Source organism: Heterodontus francisci, chromosome 5 (assembly GCF_036365525.1).
Source record: "Heterodontus francisci isolate sHetFra1 chromosome 5, sHetFra1.hap1, whole genome shotgun sequence".
In the NCBI taxonomy this organism is placed as follows: domain Eukaryota; kingdom Metazoa; phylum Chordata; class Chondrichthyes; order Heterodontiformes; family Heterodontidae; genus Heterodontus; species Heterodontus francisci.
In genome coordinates this window covers 155866312-155886512 of record NC_090375.1, presented here as the reverse complement: position 1 = coordinate 155886512, position 20201 = coordinate 155866312, and the positions used below count along the sequence as shown (strand labels likewise).

Sequence of the window (20201 nt, the reverse complement as noted above, 5' to 3'; positions counted from 1 at the left end):
TATTACCCTAAATTAAGCTGATGCAAGCTGTTTACATTTATATAATTCACGGTCAGCTGTTGTGTTAAGTTAAAACAGATCAAGAGAAATCACTGGCAGTTCTTTGAAGTAAAGGCCTTCAGTTTGGCACAGGTACAGCTGTGACAGAGATGGTGGAAAGATGCTAAAATGGTTAGCAAATACCATGTAAATCGATCTTGGAAAAGCACTTCTCTACATGTTTACAAACAGGTGATCAGGCTAACAAAACACAAAGACATCGCTGTCGTACAGTAAATAAAACTTTATTTCACTTCTCCAAGTGAATGTTACAAGTTACCCTTCTGCTTAGCATAGATATGAATCATGTATTTACAATTTACAGTAGTGTATCTTTCCAAAATACAAGTACAAAAGCTATAGTAAACAAACGAGGTACTGCGATTTGGTATCTTTATAAGCTGAAGCTCCAAGGATATGACCTAGCAAAAAAAAAAATCAAGCTGTACAGAAAGCATTCCAGTCAAACATTAACAGTGTCCATTAACGGCTTATATCCCATTAGAAATTTATTGCACAATTTATCCTAGTGCCATTTAACAAGAATCTGCTAGAGTTAACATAAGAATAATGTTTTGTGTCTTTAAGTTTTAGTATTTGTACAAATCACAGTAAAAGGCCATAGAAACATCATCTTGATAACAGTACCACATTTCCCTTCTCCCCACTCGCAACCAGATAAATAACATCCCAGCAGCATGATCATAGAACAGCTCTGTTTCACCCTTGAAGATTTCCAGTTAGCGTAACCAAGTCTGGAAAAGGAAACAAATGATCATTTTGTAAAGTACACCACAATTATTTCCCTGTTATATTGTCAGATCATAATATGCAATTTCTTGGCAATGCAACCAAATGACTTTGTTCCTATGGTCCATGTCTTGAATGATTAAAGCTTTGGTGATCCACAAAAGACATATATAGATTCATGAACATACCATTGATGTTTCTGCAATATAGAATATAGTTTTAAGTAACTCAATTACATTTTGTAATCCATAAATAAAAGCACAATTTTCTGATTATTCCAATGACCAGCCCAGAGGGGCAAAAGAGCCCTCAAAAAAGATTATCAATTTCAGAACATATGAAAGGTCACAGACCTGAAACGTTAACTCTGCTTCTCTCTCCACAGAGGCTGCCAGACCTGCTGAGTATTTCCAGCACTTTGTTTTTATTATAACTGAAGTATTTCCTGCTTATAGCAATCCCCTCCCTACCTTTCCATCTCAGCTTTAAGAAAACACATCGATAGAAATATATATATTTTTATTCGGTAAAGGGACGTGGATGATGCTGTGCCCATCCCTAACTATCCTCGAGAAGATGATGGTGAGCTGCCTTCTTGAACTGCTGCAGTCCATGTGGGGTAAGTACTGTGAGGTTGGGAGTTCCAGGATTTTGATCCAGTGACAATGAAGGAACAGTGATATATTTCCAAGTCAGGATCATGAGTAACTTGGAGGGGCACTTGCAGGTGGTGGTGTTCCCTTAAGCCTGCTGCCCTTGTCCCTCTGGGTGTAGTGGTTACATGCTTGGGAGGTGCTGGCTAAGGAGGCTTGGCGAGTTGCTACAGTGCATCTTGTAGATGGTGTACACTGCTGCCATTGTGTGCCAGTGGTAGAGGGAGTGAATGTTTAAGGCAGTGGATGGGATGTCGATCAAGCAGCTGCTTTGTTTTGGATGATGTCGCACTTCCTGAGTGTTGTTGGAACTACACTGATCCAGGCAAGTGCAGAGTATTCCATCACACTCCAGACTTGTGCCTTGTAGATGATGGAAAGACTGTGAGGAGTTAGGAGGTGAGTTACTTGCCACAAACACCCAATCTCTAACCTGTTTTTGGAGATACAGTATTTATGTGGCTGGTCCAGTTATGTTCTGGTTAATGTTGTTGGAGATGAGTGGCCCTGACGGAACCCAAACTGAGCATCGGAGAGTGGGGTATTGGTGCCTAAGTGCCACTTGATAGAGCTGTTAACGACAGCTTCCAACATTTTGATGACTGTAAGCAGACGAATGGGGTGGTAATTGGTTGGACTAGATTTGTCCTGCTTTTTGTGGACAGGACGCAACTGGGCAATTTTCTACTTTGTCGGGTAGACACTAGTGCTGTAACTGTACTTGGCTACAGGCATGGCTAGTCCTGGAGAACAAGTCTGCAGCACAATAGCCAGGCTGATGTCAGGGCCCATAGACTTTGCTGTATCCAATGCATTCAGCCGTTTCTTGATACCATGCAGAGTAAATCGAATTGGCTGAAGACTGGCTCTGTGATAGTCGGGACCTCAGGAGGACGCCAAGAAGCTTCATCCAATCACCACTTCTGACTGAAGATGGTTGCAAATGCTTTGGCTTTATTTTTGCGCACTCAGTCTGGATCATTGAGACTGGGGATTTTCATGGGGCCTCGTCCTCCTGTTACTGGTTAATTGCGCACCACCATTCACAACTGGATATAGCAGAAGTGCAGTGCTTTGATCAGATCAGCTGGTTGTGGGAACACTTAGCTGTCAATAGTATGCTACTTCTGTTGTTTAACACGCATGCATTCCTGTGTAGCTTCACCAAATTGGCACCTCATTTTCACGTATGCCTGATGCTGCTCTTGGTTTGCTGTTCTATACTTATCATTGACCAAGGGTTGATCTCTGGCTTGATGGTAATAATAGAGTGAGGGATATTCTGGGCCATGAGGTTCAGATTGTGATGCAATACAATTCGACTCCTGCTGATGTCCCACAATGCCTGGTGGATACCCAGTTTTGAGCTGCCAGCTCTGTTCTGAATCTATCCCATTTAGGACAGAGGTAGCATTGGATGGAGGGTTTCCACAGTTTGAAGACAGGACTTTTTTTTTCATTCACTCAAGGGATGTGGGCGTAGGCCAGCATATATTGCCCATCCCTAATTGCCCTCAAGAAGGTGGTGGTGAGCTTCCTTCTTGAACTGCTGCAGTGCTTGGGGTGTGGGGACACCCGCAGTGCTGTTAGGGAGTTCCAAGATTTTGACCCAGCGGCAGTGAAGGAACGACGATATAGTTCCAAGTCAGGATGATGTGTGGCTTGGAGAGGAACTTGCAGGTGATGGTGTCACCATGCATCTGCTGCCCTTGTCCTTCTAGGTGGTACATGCCGTGGGTTTGGAAGGTGCTGTCGAAGGAGCCTTGGTGAGCTGCTGCAGTGCACCCTGTAGATGGTACACACTGCTGCCAGTGTATCGGTGGGGAAGGGAGTGAATATTGAGGACCTTCATGGAGGACTTAGCAGCAGTGACTGATACCAATACTAGCATGCATAGATACATCTGCAACTGGACAATTAGTGAGAACGAGGTCAAGTAGGGTATTCCCTCATGTTGGTTCTCTCACCACCTGTCACAGACCTGGTCTGGCAGATATATCCTTCAGGACGTGGCCAGCTCAGTCAGTAGTGGTGCTACCAAGCTAGTCTTGGTGATGGACATTGAAGTTCTCCACCCAGACTACATTTTATGCCCTTGCTACCCTCAGTGCTTCTTCCAAGTGGTGTTCAAAATGGACGAGTACTAATTCATTGGCTGAGGGAGGATGGTAGGTGGTAAACAGCAGGAGGCTCTCTCACGCATGATTGACATGAAGCCATGAGACTTCATGGGATCCAGAGTCAATACTGAGGACCCTCAGGGATACTCCCTCCCAACTGTATACTACTGTGCCACCATCTCCCGTGGGCCTGTTATGTTGGTGAGACAGGACCTATCCATAGATGGTGACGGAGAAGTCTGGGCCATTGGCTGAGAGGTATCATTCTGCCAGTATGACTATGTCAGGCTGTTGCTCAACTAGTCTGAGAGACAGCTCTCCCAATTGTGGCAAACGAACATACATACGCAGGAGCAGGCCACTAGGCTCTTTGAGCCTGCTCCGCCATTCAATAAGTTCATGGCTGAACTGATTACTCCACATTTCCACCTACCCCCAATACCCTTCCACCCCCTTGCTCATCAAGAATCTATCTACCTCTGCTTTAAAAATATTCAAAGACTCTGCTTCCACCGCCTTCTGAGGAAGAGAATTCCAAAGACTCACGACCCTCTGAGAGAAAAAATTTCTCATCTCTGTCTTAAATGGGCAACCCCTTATTTTAAAACAGTGACCCCTGGTTCTAGATTCTTCCACAAGGGGAAACATCCTTTCCACATCCACCCTGTCAAGACCCCTTAGGATCTTATATGTTTCAATCAAGTCACCTTACTCTTCTAAATTCCAGTGGATACAAGCCTAGCCTGTCCAATCTTTCCTCGTAAGACAGCCCGCCCATTCTAGGTATTAGTCTAGTAAACCTTCTCTGTACTGATTCCAACGCATTTACATCCTTCCTTAAATAAGGAGACCAATACTGTACACAGTACTCCACAATTGGTCTCAACAATGCCCTGTATAGCTGAAGCATAACCTCCCTACTTTTGTGTTCAATTCCCCTTGCGATAAACGATAACATTCTATTAGCTTTCCTAATTACATGCTGTACTTGCACACTAACCTTTTGCGATTCATGCACTGGGACAGCCAGATCCCTCTGTATCTCAGAGTTCTGCAATCTCTCACCATTTAGATAATATGCTTCTTTTCTATTCTTCCTGCCAAAGTGGAAAATTTGCACACATTCCTACATTATACGCCATTTGCCAGGTCTTTGCCTGCTCACTTAACCTATATATATCCCTTTGTAGCCTGCTTATGTCCTCTTCACAAGTTACTTTCCTATCTATCTTCGCGTCATCAGCAAATTTAGCAACCATACCTTCTGTCCCTTCATCGAAGTCATTTACATAAATTGTAAAACGTTGAGGCCCTAGCACAGATCCCTGTAGCATACATCTTGCCAACCAGAAAATGACCAATTTATGTCTACTCTCTGTTTCCTGTTAGCTAGCCAATCTTCTATCCATGCCAATATGTTACCTCCTACACCACGAGCTTTCATTTTCTGCAATAACCTTTGACGTGGCACCTTATCAAATGCCTTCTGGAAATCTAAGTACAATACATCCACTGGTTCCCCTTTATCCACAGCACATGTAACTCCCTCAAAGAACTCCAATAAATTGGTTAAACATGATTTCCCTTTCACAAAACCATGTTGACTCTGCCCGATTACCTTGAATTTTTCAAAATGCCCTGCTATACCGTCTTTAATAGCAGCTTCTAACATTTTCCCTGAGACAGATGTTAAGATAGCTGGCCTGTAGTTTTCTGCATTCTTTCTCCCTCCCTTTTTGAATAAAGGATTTACATTTGCTATTTTCCAATTTAACGGAACCTTCCCCGAATCTAGGGAATTTTGGAAAATTAAAACTAACGCATCAACTATCTCACTAGCCGCTTCTTTTAACACCCAAGGATGAAGTCCATCAGGACCTGGGGACTTGTCAGCCCGCAGCTCCAACAATTTGTTCAGTACCACTTCCCTGGTGATTTTAATTTTCTTGAGTTCCTCCCTCCCTTCCGTTTCCTGACTTACAGCTAATACTGGGATGTTACTTGTATCCTCAATGGTTAAGACCGATGCAAATTACCTCTTTAATTCATCTGCCATCTCCATTATTAAATTCCCCAGACTCACTTTCTATAGGACCAACACTCACTTTGTTAACTCTTTTTTAAATATCTACAGAAACTCTTACTATTTGTGTTTATATTTCTAGCTAGCTTTCTCTTGTACTCTAATTTTACCTTCCATATCAATCCTTTAGTCATTCTTTGATGTTTTTCATATTGTGTCCAATCTTCTGACCTACCTCCCATCTTTGTGCAATTATAGGCTTTAAGTTTGATACTATCTTTAACTGTTTTAGTTAACCACAGATGGTGGGTCCCACCCTTGCAATTTTTCTTTCTCATTGAAATGTATTTATTCTGTGTATTCTGAAATATCCCCTTAAATGTCTGCCACTGCATCTCTATTGACCTATCCCTTAACCTAATTTGCCAGTTCACTTTAGCTAGCTCTGCTTTCATGTCCTCATAATTGCCCTTATTTCAGTTTAAAATACTAGACTTGGTCCCACTCTTCTCTCCCTCAAACTGAATGTAAAATTAAATCATATTATAATTGCTGCAACCTAGGGGCGCCGTAACTATGAGGTCATTAATTAATCCTATCTCGTTGCACAATACCAGGTCTAGTATAGCCTGCTCTCTGGTTGGCTCCAGAATGTATCATTCCAAGAAATTATCCCGAAAATATTCTATGTACTCCTCATCTAGGCTACCTCTGCCCATCTGATTTTTCCAGTCTTTATGTAAGTTAAAATCCCCCATAATTATCGCTGTACCATTCTGACAAGCTGCCATTATTTCTTCCTTTATACCCCGTCCTACAGTGTGGTTAATGTTAGGTAGCTTGTACACCACTTCCACAAGTGACTTCTTGGCGTAACTCCCCAGATGTTAGTGAGGACTTTGCAGGATCAACTGGGCTGGGTGTGCCTTTGTAATGTCCAGTGCCTGTATAACCAGTATCCTGAGTGGTCTGTTCAGTTTCAATCTTCTTTGACCTTTTCCTAAGAGTCTGATACAAAACTGAATGGCCTGCTGGGCCATTTCTGGGTCTGCAATCAGATACAGGCCAGACTGGGTAAGGAAAGCAGATTTTCTTCCTTGAAAGACATTTGTGAACCAGATCATTTTTAATGACATTTCATGGTCACCATTACTGATACTAGCTTTTTATTCCAGATTTATTTAACAAACTGAATTAGTGTTCTCCAACTACCAGGTTGGATCTGAATTCATTTTGCCAGATCATTGATCAGGCCTTTAGATTATCAGCCCACTAACATAACTACCATAGCCCCTGCATGCCTTACAATGAAATATGTTTGATTTTGTAGCATCACAATGACCACTTGGGGATAATATTTCCCTTTTCAGCTGTTTCAGTGCTGTGTATCCAGAAGGCATTCAATAAGGTTCCACACAAGAGATGGTTAACAAAAATGGTGGTGCATGCAATAGGAAGCAACCAGCTAACGTGGATAAGGAATTGGTTAGGTGGCAGGAGAATAAGGGTAATGGGTATGCACTCAAATTGCCTGGATATGACTAATGGTGTCACCTGGGATCTCTACTAGAATCTCAGCTTTTCACCATATTTATATGGCTTGAGTTTGAGCTCGCTGCTGATACCAGATTTGATGGCACGGTAAATAGAAATGGGAGCAGAAAGTTGCGAAGGAACAATTATAGATCAAGTGAGTGGGCAAAATGGTGGCAGATGGAGTTTGATGTTGTAAAGTGTGAGGTCATCCACTTTCAACCTCAAAGATAGATCAGAATATTTTCAAAATGATGAGAAGCTTAAAATTGTGGAAGAGCAGAGAGATTTAACAGTCGATTTACAAAGATTTACAAAGGCTGGGTTTGCTGACAACGCAACCACTAGGCGGCGCAGTACTGGCACATGCACAAATGCAGCATCATCCACTGAAACATCACTGTCTCAGGCAGCTACCAGTAATAAAGACAGCACTGCTCAATTTGTCACAAAAAGCAAACGCAGCCTTAAACCCATCCCATCCCCAACAGTTCCCTGCCCCCTCCTGCCACTGCGTTTCTCTTTGCTGCTCCCTCCTGCGCCCGTCTGTTGGTCGCTCGCTCCCCGCCTTGCCACTTCTCCCCCGCTTGGCCACTCACTCCCCACCTCGCCACTGCCTTCCCTCAGCCACTTGCTCCAGCCCTCACTGCTTCCCCACCTTGCCGCTGAATTGAATGGGTTCTTCTGAAACTAAGGTGTGAAGTAGCCACATCATAACAGGATTATACTCATCTAGACATTAATGGATGACCATGGATTCTACACCTGGTTCATTTTGTGGTCACACCAGGGGAGAAAAACCAAGTGTCGGGGACAAGAAATGTTAATGATGAATTTTGATCTTAAAAGGTAACCCTCTGGGGAGAGAGAGAGAGAGAGAGAGAGAGAGAGAGAGACATAGAGAGAGAGAGAGAGAGAGAGAGAGAGAGAGAGAGAGACAATGACAGAGAGACAGTTTTTTTTTATTCATTCATGGGATGTGGGCGACGCTAGCCAGGCCAGCATTTATTGCCCATCCCTAATTGCCCTTGAGAAGGTGGTGGTGAGCTGCCTTCTTGAACCGCTGCAGTCCATTTGGGGTAGGTATACCCACAGTGCTGTTAGGAAGGGAGTTCCAGGATTTTGACCCAGCGACAGTGAAGGAACGGCGATATAGTTCCAAGTCAGGATGATGTGTGACTTGGAGGGGAACTTGCAGGTGGTGGTGTTCCCATGTATTTGCTGCACTTGTCCTTCTAGTTGGTAGAGGCCGTGGGTTTGGAAGGTGCTGTCTAAGGAGCCTTGATGCATTGCTGCAGTGCATCTTGTAGATGGCACACACTGCTGCCACCGTGCGTCGGTGGTGGAGGGAGTGAATGTTTGTAGATGGGGTGCCAATCAAGCGGGCTGCTTTGTCCTGGATGGTGTCGAGCTTCTTGAGTGTTGTTGGAGCTGCACCCATCCAGGCAAGTGGAGAGTATTCTATCACACTCCTGACTTGTGCCTTGTAGATGGTGGACAGACTTTGGGGAGTCAGGAGGTGAGTTACTCGCCTCAGGATTCCTAGCCTCTGACCTGCTCTTGTCGCCACGGTATTTATATGGCTACTCCAGTTCAGTTTCCGGTCAATGGTAGCCCCTAGGATGTTGATAGTGGGTGATTCAGTGATGGTAATGCCATTGAATGTCAAGGGGAGATGGTTAGATTCTCTCTTGTTGGAGATGGTCATTGCCTGGCACTTGTGTGGCGCGAATGTTACTTGCCACTTATCAGCCCAAGCCTGGATATTGTCCAGGTCTTGCTGCATTTCTACACGGACTGCTTCAGTATCTGAGGAGTCACGAATGGTGCTGAATATTGTGCAATCATCCGCGAACATCCCCACTTCTGACCTTATGATTGAAGGAAGGTCATTGATGAAGCAGCTGAAGATGGTTGGGCCTAGGACACTCCTGCAGTGATGTCCTGGAGCTCAGATGATTGACTTCCAACAACCACAACCATCTTCCTTTGCGCTAGGTATGACTCCAGCCAGCGGAGGGTTTTGAGAGAGAGACAGACAGTGAGAGACAGATCGCGAGATTACAAGAACATCACAGAAAAGCAGTCCAGCCAGCGGCTGTGGAAAGAAGTCCTGAGGAAGGATGGAAAGTACAAAACAGATTCACTAGAATGATACTTGGGCTAAAAGGGTTAAATTATGAGGTTGATTTATTTCTACATGGGATGTGGCATTGCCAGCCTGGCCAGTATTTATTGCCCATCCCTAAATGCCCTCGAGAAGGTGGTAAGGAGCTACACAGACAAGAACATATTCTCTTCAGAATAGAAAATGATTAAAGGAGTTGACAGGATGGACAGAGACTAAGTCCAGCCAGGCAAGGAAGGAGGCCTGCTGCTAATTCAACATTTCAATTTGCTGCAGCAGAGAAGTGAAAGTGACCCACCACCTCCAATCTGAAATCTTAAACCACCAGAAATCTACAACACCTCAACAAATCAAGACTACAAACAACATGTCTGCATCTTTAAAAAACACTGTTCTACTTAGAAGGTTCAACAGGTTTACTGTAAACCACAAACACCTACCACACCTTGAACCATTATCCTATGCCTTCTATCAATCTTCTCAAGAGTACATGAGTGTGTGAATGTGTGCGTGAATGGTATTGCAGACATTTCAGGAAATGAATATCGTTTAATAAATAGTTAATCTTCTCTTTTAAACCTACATGGGTGGCACAGTGGCGCAGTGGTTAGCACCGCAGCCTCACAGCTCCAGGGACCCGGGTTCGATTCTGGGTACTGCCTGTGCGGAGTTTGCAAGTTCTCCCTGTGTCTGCGTGCGTTTTCGCCGGGTGCTCCGGTTTCCTCCCACATCCAAAGACTTGCAGGTGATAGGTAAATTGGCCATTGTAAATTGCCCCTAGTGTAGGGAGGTGATAGGGAATATGGGATTACTGTAGGGTTAGTATAAATGGGTGGTTGTTGGTCGGCACAGACTCGGTGGGCCGAAGGGCCTGTTTCAGTGCTGTATCTCTAAATAAAATTTAAAAAAAAATAAAAATAAAACCTGTCACTGTTTGCTTATTTGGCAAGTAAAACACCCAGGGGCTAACTCATCATTTTAAACAAAATACGACTCCGATCAGTTAACAGTGGAAATCACCCACACCCCTTGCAACCCGGCTGTAACACCTCTGATTGGGAAAGTCCAGAACAAGGGGGCATAACCTTAATATTAGAGCCTGCCCATTCACGTGTGATGTCAGCAAGCACTTCTTCACACAAAGGGTAGTGGAAATCTGGAACTCTTCCTTCCCCCCCACCCCCTCCTCCACTTAAAGCTATCGAGGCTAGATCGAATTAAAATTTCAAAACTGACATTAATAGGTTTTTGTTAAGCAAGGGTATTAAGGATTACAGAACAAAAGCAGGTAGATGGAGTTAAGATACAATTCAGCTGTCATGTGACTGAATGACAGAACAAACACGAGGGCTGAACTGTCTATTCCTGTTCCTATATCACTGCAATGACTGAATGTGTCCAATGGGGCTCCATTCACTTCAAATGAAGCTGACAGTCTTGATCAGTTTGCGAGGCAGTACAGAAATGCCCAATTCTAGAAAGCCACTACTAGATGATTCGGTGGATCCAGATTGTCTTCTCAGCCTATCTGAAGTGTTAGTTCCTGTTAAAGCACATGGAACCATTCCAAGATGTACACAGAGCATCCAGGTAATGCTAGTCATTAGTGTGGTCAAGGAGGGAGGTAAAATGTCCAACTGCACAAGATTGCAAAGTTCAAGATATTTCAAACTGGCTAATATGAAGCTTTGTTGTCTTTTTCTCAGGGCAGAATGGGAACCTATCTGAACAAAAAAATTATTTCCCCACACCTTCTTTGTCCTTTTGAGGTGTTTTTTTAATAATAATTTATAATTATGTATTTCTTAGTGCAGTGACAATTATGTATGATGAATTAGGCTCTTTTACTGCAGTATTTAAAAAGGTAATAAGCTTAATTTGAAGACTTAAGGTGGGAAAAACTCCCCCACTGAGGTCAGTCATTGACAGAGAAATGGAAGATGCCAAGCAAGAGCAAACTGCTTTGTTCTATTAATTACATGGTGTAGGCCGAATGGCCTACTCTTGCTCCTATTTTTCTATGTTTCTAATCAGGTAATCATAATGTCCTTGGAAACTAGGAAAAATGCTCTACTTGCAATCAACTGGTAGAATTGACTTGAATTGCATGTCAATTAAACGAAGGAGCATTATAGTGGAGACACTACTGAATGTTAAACAAAAGAATCTAAAGCTCCCAAAAGGAACCTCATCTCAGGAAAGATGATTGCAAAGTTTGTGATTTTCCAAGGTGCCCTCTCGTTTGGAAGGGTCAGATCATGGCATCATCCCTTTGAAATAAAAACATCTTCCTCATATATCACTAGGAGAAACACAAGTAACCAACAATTAGAACCAATAGCTATTAGAATTAGAACATTACAGCGCAGTACAGGCCCTTCGGCCCTCGATGTTGTGCCGACCTGTGAAACCATCTGACCTACACTATTCCATTTTCATCCATATGTCTATCCAATGACCACTTAAATGCCCTTAAAGTTGGCGAGTCTACTACTGCTGCAGGCAGGGCGTTCCACGCCCCTACTACTCTCTGAGTAAAGAAACTACCTCTGACATCTGTCCTATATCTATCACCCCTCAACTTAAAGCTATGTCCCCTCGTGTTTGCCATCACCATCTGAGGAAAAAGACTCTCACTATCCACCCTATCTAACCCTCTGATTATCTTATATGTCTCTATTAAGTCACCTCTCCTCCTCTCCAACGAAAACAACCTCAAGTCCCTCAGCCTTTCCTCGTAAGACCTTCCCTCCATACCAGGCAACATCCTAGCAAATCTCCTCTGCACCCTTTCCATAGCTTCCACATCCTTCCTATAATGCGGTGACCAGAACTGCACGCAATACTCCAGGTGCGGTCTCACCAGAGTTTTGTACAGCTGCAGCATGACCTCGTGGCTCCGAAACTCGATACCCCTACTAATAAAAGCTAACACACCATATGCCTTCTTAACAGCCCTATTAACCTGGGTAGCAACCTTCAGGGATTTATGCACCTGGACACCAAGATCTCTCTGCTCATCTACACTACCAAGAATCTTCCCATTAGCCCAGTACTCTGCATTCCTGTTACTCCTTCCAAAGTGAATCACCTCGCACTTTTCCGCATTAAACTCCATTTGCCATCTCTCAGCCCAGCTCTGCAGCCTATCTATGTCCCTCTGAACCCTACAACATCCTTCGGCACTATCCACAACTCCACCGACCTTAGTGTCATCCGCAAATTTACTAACCCACCCTTCGACACCCTCTTCCAGGTCATTTATAAAAATGACAAACAGCAGTGGCCCCAAAACAGATCCTTGCGGTACACCACTAGTAACTAAACTCCAGGATGAACATTTGCCATCAACCACCACCCTCTGTCTTCTTTCAGCTAGCCAATTTCTGATCCAAAGCTCTAAATCACCTTCAATCCCATACTTCCGTATTTTCTGCAATAGCCTACCATGGGGAACCTTATCAAACGCCTTACTGAAATCCATGTACACCACATCCACTGCTTTACCCTCATCCACCTGTTTGGTCACCTTCTCGAAAAACTCAATAAGGTTTGTGAGGCACGACCTACCCGTCACAAAACCGTGCTGACTATCGATAATGAACTTAAACTTTTCAAGATGATTATAAATCCTGTCTCTTATAACCTTTTCCAACATTTTACCCACAACCGAAGTAAGGCTCACAGGTCTATAATTACCAGGGCTGTCTCTACTCCCCTTCTTGAACAAGGGGACAACATTTGCTATCCTCCAGTCTTCCGGCACTATTCCTGTCGACAATGACGACATAAAGATCAAGGACAAAGGCTCTGCAATCTCCTCCCTAGCTTCTCAGAGAATCCTAGGATAAATCCCATCTGGCCCAGGGGACTTAACTATTTTCACACTTTCCAAAATTGCTAACACCTCCTCCTTGTGAACCTCAATCCCATCTAGCCTAGTAGCCTGAATCTCAGTATTCTCCTCGACAACATTTTCTTTCTCTACTGTAAATACTGACGCAAAATATTCATTTAACACTTCCCCTATCTCCTCTGATTCCACACACAACTTCCCACTACTATCCTTGATTGGCCCTAATCTAACTCTAGTCATTCTTTTATTCCTGATATACCTATAGAAAGCCTTAGGGTTTTCCCTGATCCTATCCGCCAATGACTTCTCGTGTCCTCTCCTTGCTCTTCTTAGCTCTCCCTTTAGATCCTTCCTGGCTAGCTTGTAACTCTCAAGCGCCCAAACTGAGCCTTCACGTCTCATCCTAACATAAGCCTTCTTCTTCCTCTTGACAAGCGCTTCAACTTCTTTAGTAAACCACGGCTCCCTTGCACGACAACTTCCTCCCTGCCTCACAGGTACATACTTATCAAGGACACGCAGTAGCTGCTCCTTGAATAAGCTCCACATTTCGATTGTTCCCATCCCCTGCAGTTTCCTTCCCCATCCTACGCATCCTAAATCTTGCCTAATCGCATCATAATTTCCTTTCCCCCAGCTATAATTCTTGCCCTGCGGTATATACCTGTCCCTGCCCATCGCTAAGGTAAACCTAACCGAATTGTGATCACTATCACCAAAGTGCTCACCTACATCTAAATCTAACACCTGGCCGGGTTCATTACCCAGTACCAAATCCAATGTGGCATCGCCCCTGGTTGGCCTGTCTACATACTGTGTCAGAAAACCCTCCTGCACACACTGGACAAAAACTGACCCATCTAAAGTACTCGAACTATAGTATTTCCAGTCGATATTTGGAAAGTTAAAGTCCCCCATAACAACTACCCTGTTACTCTCGCTCCTGTCGAGAATCATCTTCGCTATCCTTTCCTCTACATCTCTGGAACTATTTGGAGGTCTATAAAAGACTCCCAACAGGGTGACCTCACCTCTCCTGTTTCTAACCTCGGCCCATACTACCTCAGTAGACGAGTCCTCAAACGTCCTTTCTGCCGCTGTAATACTCTCCTTGATTAACAATGCCACACCCCCCCCTCTTTTACCATCTTCTCTGTTCTTACTGAAACATCTAAATCCCGGAACCTGCAACATCCATTCCTGTCCCTGCTCTACCCATGTCTCCGAAATGGCCACTACATCGAGATCCCAGGTACCAACCCATGCTGCAAGCTCACCCACCTTTAAACCAGCTATTTCGTCTCCATTTAGCGATACGAGCATCATGTATGATACAGTCTACCTTCTATACTGCCTCACCATCAGAAGATAGTTAACTTCCCAGAGCCCACCGAAGAGTGACTTCCAATAACAATGCCGGCACAGACACGATGGGCTGAAGGGCTTGTTTCTGTGCTGTATAACTCTATGACTCTAACAAAAACGCAGTAACATGAAGGCCATATCACAACCATGCAAAGGATCAAATTAAGGTCCCAAACCAATACTGAAGCAGTTTTTTTGTGCACAATCTGTGGACTGCCTCCCACGATGTGGTGCATGAACTTCTGGTAGAGAAACACAGAATGGCTTTAAATGAGCAGGGGACAAGGCCTCTTTCAACCCCTAGACAGGAAACCAGAATCCCTAGGATGACAGTTTCACTATATAACCATTAAAAAAAATCCATCTTAATGTTTGAGATACTTTTCTCAGCAAATCTTCAACCTGTTCACCTAGAGGACCTGAATAATGATAATCATTTCTATAATGCTGCAGCTTGCAAATCTAGAAGTACACCAGAGAACATTTTTGTTGCAGTGATATAGCCTGCATGAAGTTCTTGACCATGAAACAGTACAACAGGCAAATGGTCAACAACTGGAACAAAATAAATCGGTGATGAGAATTATCCACTATATGAAGGAAATCATTCTGCAATCTGCTCAAGGCAACAAACTGTGATTGAGTTGAACAAGATTTGAAGATGCGCAAATGTAAACCATGGAATTCTAATGTGATACCAGCTAACCTTCTAAAATGTGATCATTTTTAAAATGACAGGATACATTTTTACAGGTAAAACACTTCAATCTGTCTTTGTTATTATTTGGTCTTCCCATTCCTAGATATTTCACTTTTTGGTCATCTCCTTCAGAAAATTAAACTAAAAAGTGTAATCCATGGTAAGGCACACTATATGAGGGCTGTGGAAGGAAAGACTGAATTTCTGTTTCTTGTTACAGATTTTCCTGTACGAACATTGATCTGCACCGTCAATCAATTACAGTGTCGAAATAGACGAGTGATAGAATACTTGCATTAGTTTGTTAGTAGGATAGCTTTATGTTATGTTACAAAAAAAGACAAACAAAAGGTATCACTCACCCATGCGTTAAGTGACTGCAGCACCAACCAATTCTCAGAAAATACCAGTGCGAGATGAGGAATACTACAGAGCAAGGGTAATGAGCATAATGGCATTTATTAGATAAGCATGTAACACACCCACTGCCATGGAAAATGCATGCAATAGAGGTAACTGCTCGATGAATTGTCTAAACAATTATAAGGATTGTTAAACTAGCATCTGAATGGGAGAAATCAGTGATGAATCATGGGTAGAGAGCCAGAAAATGCTCCTACATTGGACCAACAACTAGTTCCTTGGAAAGGCCTGACACACTTAGAAATGGGACCTGTTAGAATTAAGCTAATTTAACACAATACAATTAATATGTTAAATTTGAACAACCATGTATTTTCCTCTTAAAATGCTATTTACAGGTCAATCTGTGACTGATTCAGATGCTAATTTACAAACCTGTTACTTTCTACCAACATTTAAAAAGAAAGTAATGTTAACTTTTTCTTTCTCTTAATCCCATATTTCTTTGACTTTCTTCATTTCGCTTTTGTACTTTATTTTATATTGAATTAAATATTCTAACTTTCACTTCCTGGCTTAGACACTGCGTGTCTCAGTTAGCATTCTTCAATGTGACTGGTTGAAGAGACATGCTATTGCTTGCCCTGATCACACAAAACACAGATTCCCTGTAGAGGGTGCCACTCTGTTCCAGATGCCTGATGACGTTAGGCTGCTGCTCATGAAAAATCTGAGGACAGCTGAAAGTGCAATTAAAATCAAGCACCGATTGCTCACCGGTGACTGCAAAATCCAGGCCAATATAATCACCTAAATGCTAACACCTCTATTGTACCTATGCTTTTGTGCGAAACAAAAATAAAATGTGTATTTTCCTCTTAAAATACTATGTACAGGTCAATCTGTGATGATTCAGATGCTAGTTTATGATCCTGTTACTTTCTACCAAGATCATCCACTTGTACATAAAGTTATTTACATTTGTGGACACCAAATACAGACTGAAAGTGAGTACATTATATTCAGTAGTAATGACAGAGTTGAAAAGTACAGCAATAAACAAATTAATAGTTGCTTGGTAGTACAGAACTTGAGTATTGCTAAAAAAAAAAGACAGGCTGTTGAAGCTTTTCGTCTTGCACTCATCAGGACAGATGCAAGAATGCCAAATTTCAAAGGGAGCAACAATTTATACTGCATGAGAAAAGGGTGCTAATTGGTTGTCAAGTCGACTCTGATTGGTCGAGGTATTGCCAGGGAGAATGCACCAGGGAACTACTGTTCCCCAAGCATTTTCTAAATTCAAAAAGGGTGCAACGCCTGGACATGTTGCCTGCAGAGTACAGGTCGCTGCATGTGAATATGTAGCTTCTAGTAAGCAAAGGTCAGCCACATTGCGAGCCCGAATGATAATCTTAAATTGACTGTTAGTGTAATTCTTAGCAAACTCGGGATTGTTCAGTAAGTGCTGTCCAATTGAGGAATCACATCCAACATTAGACATTGTGTTCTGAATTTTGCAAGCACGAGCTGGTTGAGTACGGTCAGTAATCTGTCTTTTGCAAGCAGCTGAAATGAGTAATGTGGTATATGAATTCCAGTGCTGGTGCGATGGCAGGTATGTAGACCATATGCCCCAACAACTGGCAAATTGTATCGAACAGCACATACCTTCAGCTGTTCGCAACAGGCAGAATACCGACTGTACATACTGTGCACTCTCCATGGCGACGCCTCAACTAGAGTCAGCTTGCCAACCAATCAACAATCTTTTCTCATGCAGTATAAATTGTTGCTCCATTTGAAATTTGGCATTCCTGCAACTGTCCTGATGAGTGCAAGACAAAAAGCTTCGACAGCATGTCTCACTCTTCAGCAATAAACAAATTAATGTTAAAAAATTGGGCAATCATTGAAAATGGAGCAAGCTTCAAGACTGTATGGTTCTGCTGGAACACTTACGACAGTGAGTCTGACCTCACAAATGCTGAGTCACAAACCAGGAAGATCACAATTCGAGTCCTGATATGTGCTAGATTCGCTAATGACAGAGTTGCGGAGGGGATTACAAATGCCCTGAATTAAACATGGAGGGAATGGGTCTTACATCAAAAGTACCTGGATACAGTTACTGGTGACTCATTTAGTCCCTGCTGTCAGTAATTTAACCCATTAAAACAGTTTTTCTTCATGAATTTGATAATATTTAAATATTTTAACTGCAACAAGTCACATCAGTCCTAACAGAGGCTGGTGAAAGTACTATAAAATGATTGTTGTCTCAGGACCACTGAGATCTCACTTTTTTGATGGCTATTTTCACTAGTCAAGAACTAGTACAATATTACAGCTGTCTTTGAACCCTATTCAAAATTACTGATGGATGGGTGTGGGAAGAAAGAAGTGCCTCTCCTGTGGCTCAGTGGATAAATCAACTGGATGCACAACACAGAAATAAACAGGCCAGTATTTGCGCAAGGTTCGCTGAAGTCAGGTAGCTTTGTTGTGGGGATTTACCCATAGAGCAGCGAGGGTTTTCTTTTTTGGGGGTGGGGGTGGGTAGAGAGAATATCAGCTCCCAATATTGCTAATCAATGATCCCTGCTACAGAGTCTGATGACCTCTGCTAATTTGCTCCATGATATTAAAGTGCTCTCCTATGCTTTTAAGTCCTCAATAAACTAAATGTAAAATGCGAATATTTATAATTAATTACACAATAATATGGGCACTATCAATAGGTTACACTGAGGTTACACTGTAAATTATATTTGCCACATGATAAATAAATTGTTAGGTGTCTCTTACCTGTTAAGTAATTCATTACCTCTTTAGTAGTCAAATTTTCCCTAAATTGCTGATTTCCCTCTCTTTCAGTAAAACATGGTATAATACACCAAATTAATATCTCTTTCCAGTTATCCTGTCACTGAAGATCTAGTTCTACTGCACCAGCTGTGTTTTAATCTGTCAGGACATACAAACTGGCATATTCCAAGAAATAAAGAGACAAACCAACTTTTAAACTGATCCATATTTTCAATACGGCCTCTTGAAAAAATATTCTGCAAAATCTGCACTATAACTGGCGTGATAAAGCTTTATTTAAAGCACACACTTTGAATTAGAGCCAAATTCTCACACAAGCAAACCCATTATGGAAAATTGTTGACGCTGCACAAGAACTTCATCTCATCCTGACATACTCATGTGTAGATTTGTACTGAAAAAGTCCTTCCCGATGGAACTGATGAGGCTAAAATGAGGCTCCTTGCGAGGGGTTTTGAAGAGCGACTGGTTGAAAAACTAAATCTGCAGAAATGTGTACTGAAGTTCGCATCCTTAGGTGACCCAAAGAATATGAAGCTAATAATTTTTAGTAATGCTTCACATGCTAATCTTGCTGATGAGTATTTGAGTGCAGCTGGCTTCATAATATTTCTGATGGGTGAAAACGGGAAATGTTGACCTTTAGTTTGGGAGGCTAAGAAAATAAATGGGTTGTTAAAAGCACATTAGCTGCGGAAACACTGGGTCTTGCGGAGGCAGTGGATATGGGGTTCTATTCGTCAAATATTTTGGGTGAAATTCTGAACAAGGGACATAGTGAAGCAAGGATACCCATTGAATGTTATGTGGATAATCGTTCTTCGTGGGACAATGTGCGCTCTACAAAAAGTGAGAGTGAGAAAAGACTACGTATTGCTGGATTGTAACAAATGCTGGAGAGAAAGGAAATCTCCAAACTTAAGTCATCAGCTGATTGTACTAACATTTCTTTTTGTAAAACAGAGGAGGGGTGTCTCACAATGTAATACTTTGTACCCAATATGGAATTTATTTTGATTTATTCTGAAATATTTTTTGAGCATGTTAATACTTTGTGCATAAAATCCCACTTATTTTGAAATATTGTTTGAGCATGTTAATCCAAGTTGTAATGTAAAAGAAAGGGAATCTGTTAATTGTGTGTCAGTGGTTTGATTATCTGCAGGTGAAGGGTGTTAATTGGGGTCGTAGTTGAGCACTTATAAGGAGAAACTCACTGAGACCTGTGGAGGGTTTTGAGTGAGGAGATGCATGTCTGCAATCCTCTTACTCTGCACAAGAAATGTGAAACTGAGTAAATATATGCTCCAGCATTATCCTTCTCCTGACTTAGAACCATATTGCCGTTCTTTCACTGTCGCTGGGTCAAAATCCTGGAACTCCCTTCCTAAGATCACTGTGAGTGTACCTAAACCACATGGACTGCAGTGGTTCAAGAAGGTGGCTCACCACCACCTTCTCAAGGGCAATTTGAGATGGGCAATAAATGCTGGCCTAGCCAACAATGCTTACATCCCATGAAAAAAAAATGCTAATTTCATGAGCAGGCTGAAGGGAGGATATTTTTAAAGACGTTAGTATAAGTTATTGCAGCATAATCTACATTCTGAAAAGCTGATCCTAAGCATTTCCAACAACATAGTGCAAATTTATGTCAACATCCTCACAATAACCTTTTGATTCAATATAGTTTATAGTGGTTCTCTGCATGAGATTCTTTGAAATCTATTTTCTAACAATAAGCTCACTACTTTAAAAATATGGCCAATTTTTGTTTATAAAATCCTGTGCCAAGTGTTCTGAATCATCACTTGATGAGAATCCAGCTTCTAACATAACATT

At 42.3% G+C, this 20201-nt stretch overlaps 1 protein-coding gene across 1 annotated transcript in view; it reads right to left on the bottom strand.

The window, feature by feature from the left end:
* Positions 1-268: 268 nt before the first annotated feature.
* Positions 269-20201, bottom strand: part of LOC137370287 (golgin subfamily A member 4-like) — a 282307-nt gene continuing 262374 nt past the window's right edge. The window contains 2 exon segments of the mRNA XM_068032665.1: positions 269-794; positions 15530-15593. Of these exon segments, the coding sequence (XP_067888766.1) occupies positions 15564-15593 (30 nt within the window). The 3' untranslated portion in view covers positions 269-794; positions 15530-15563.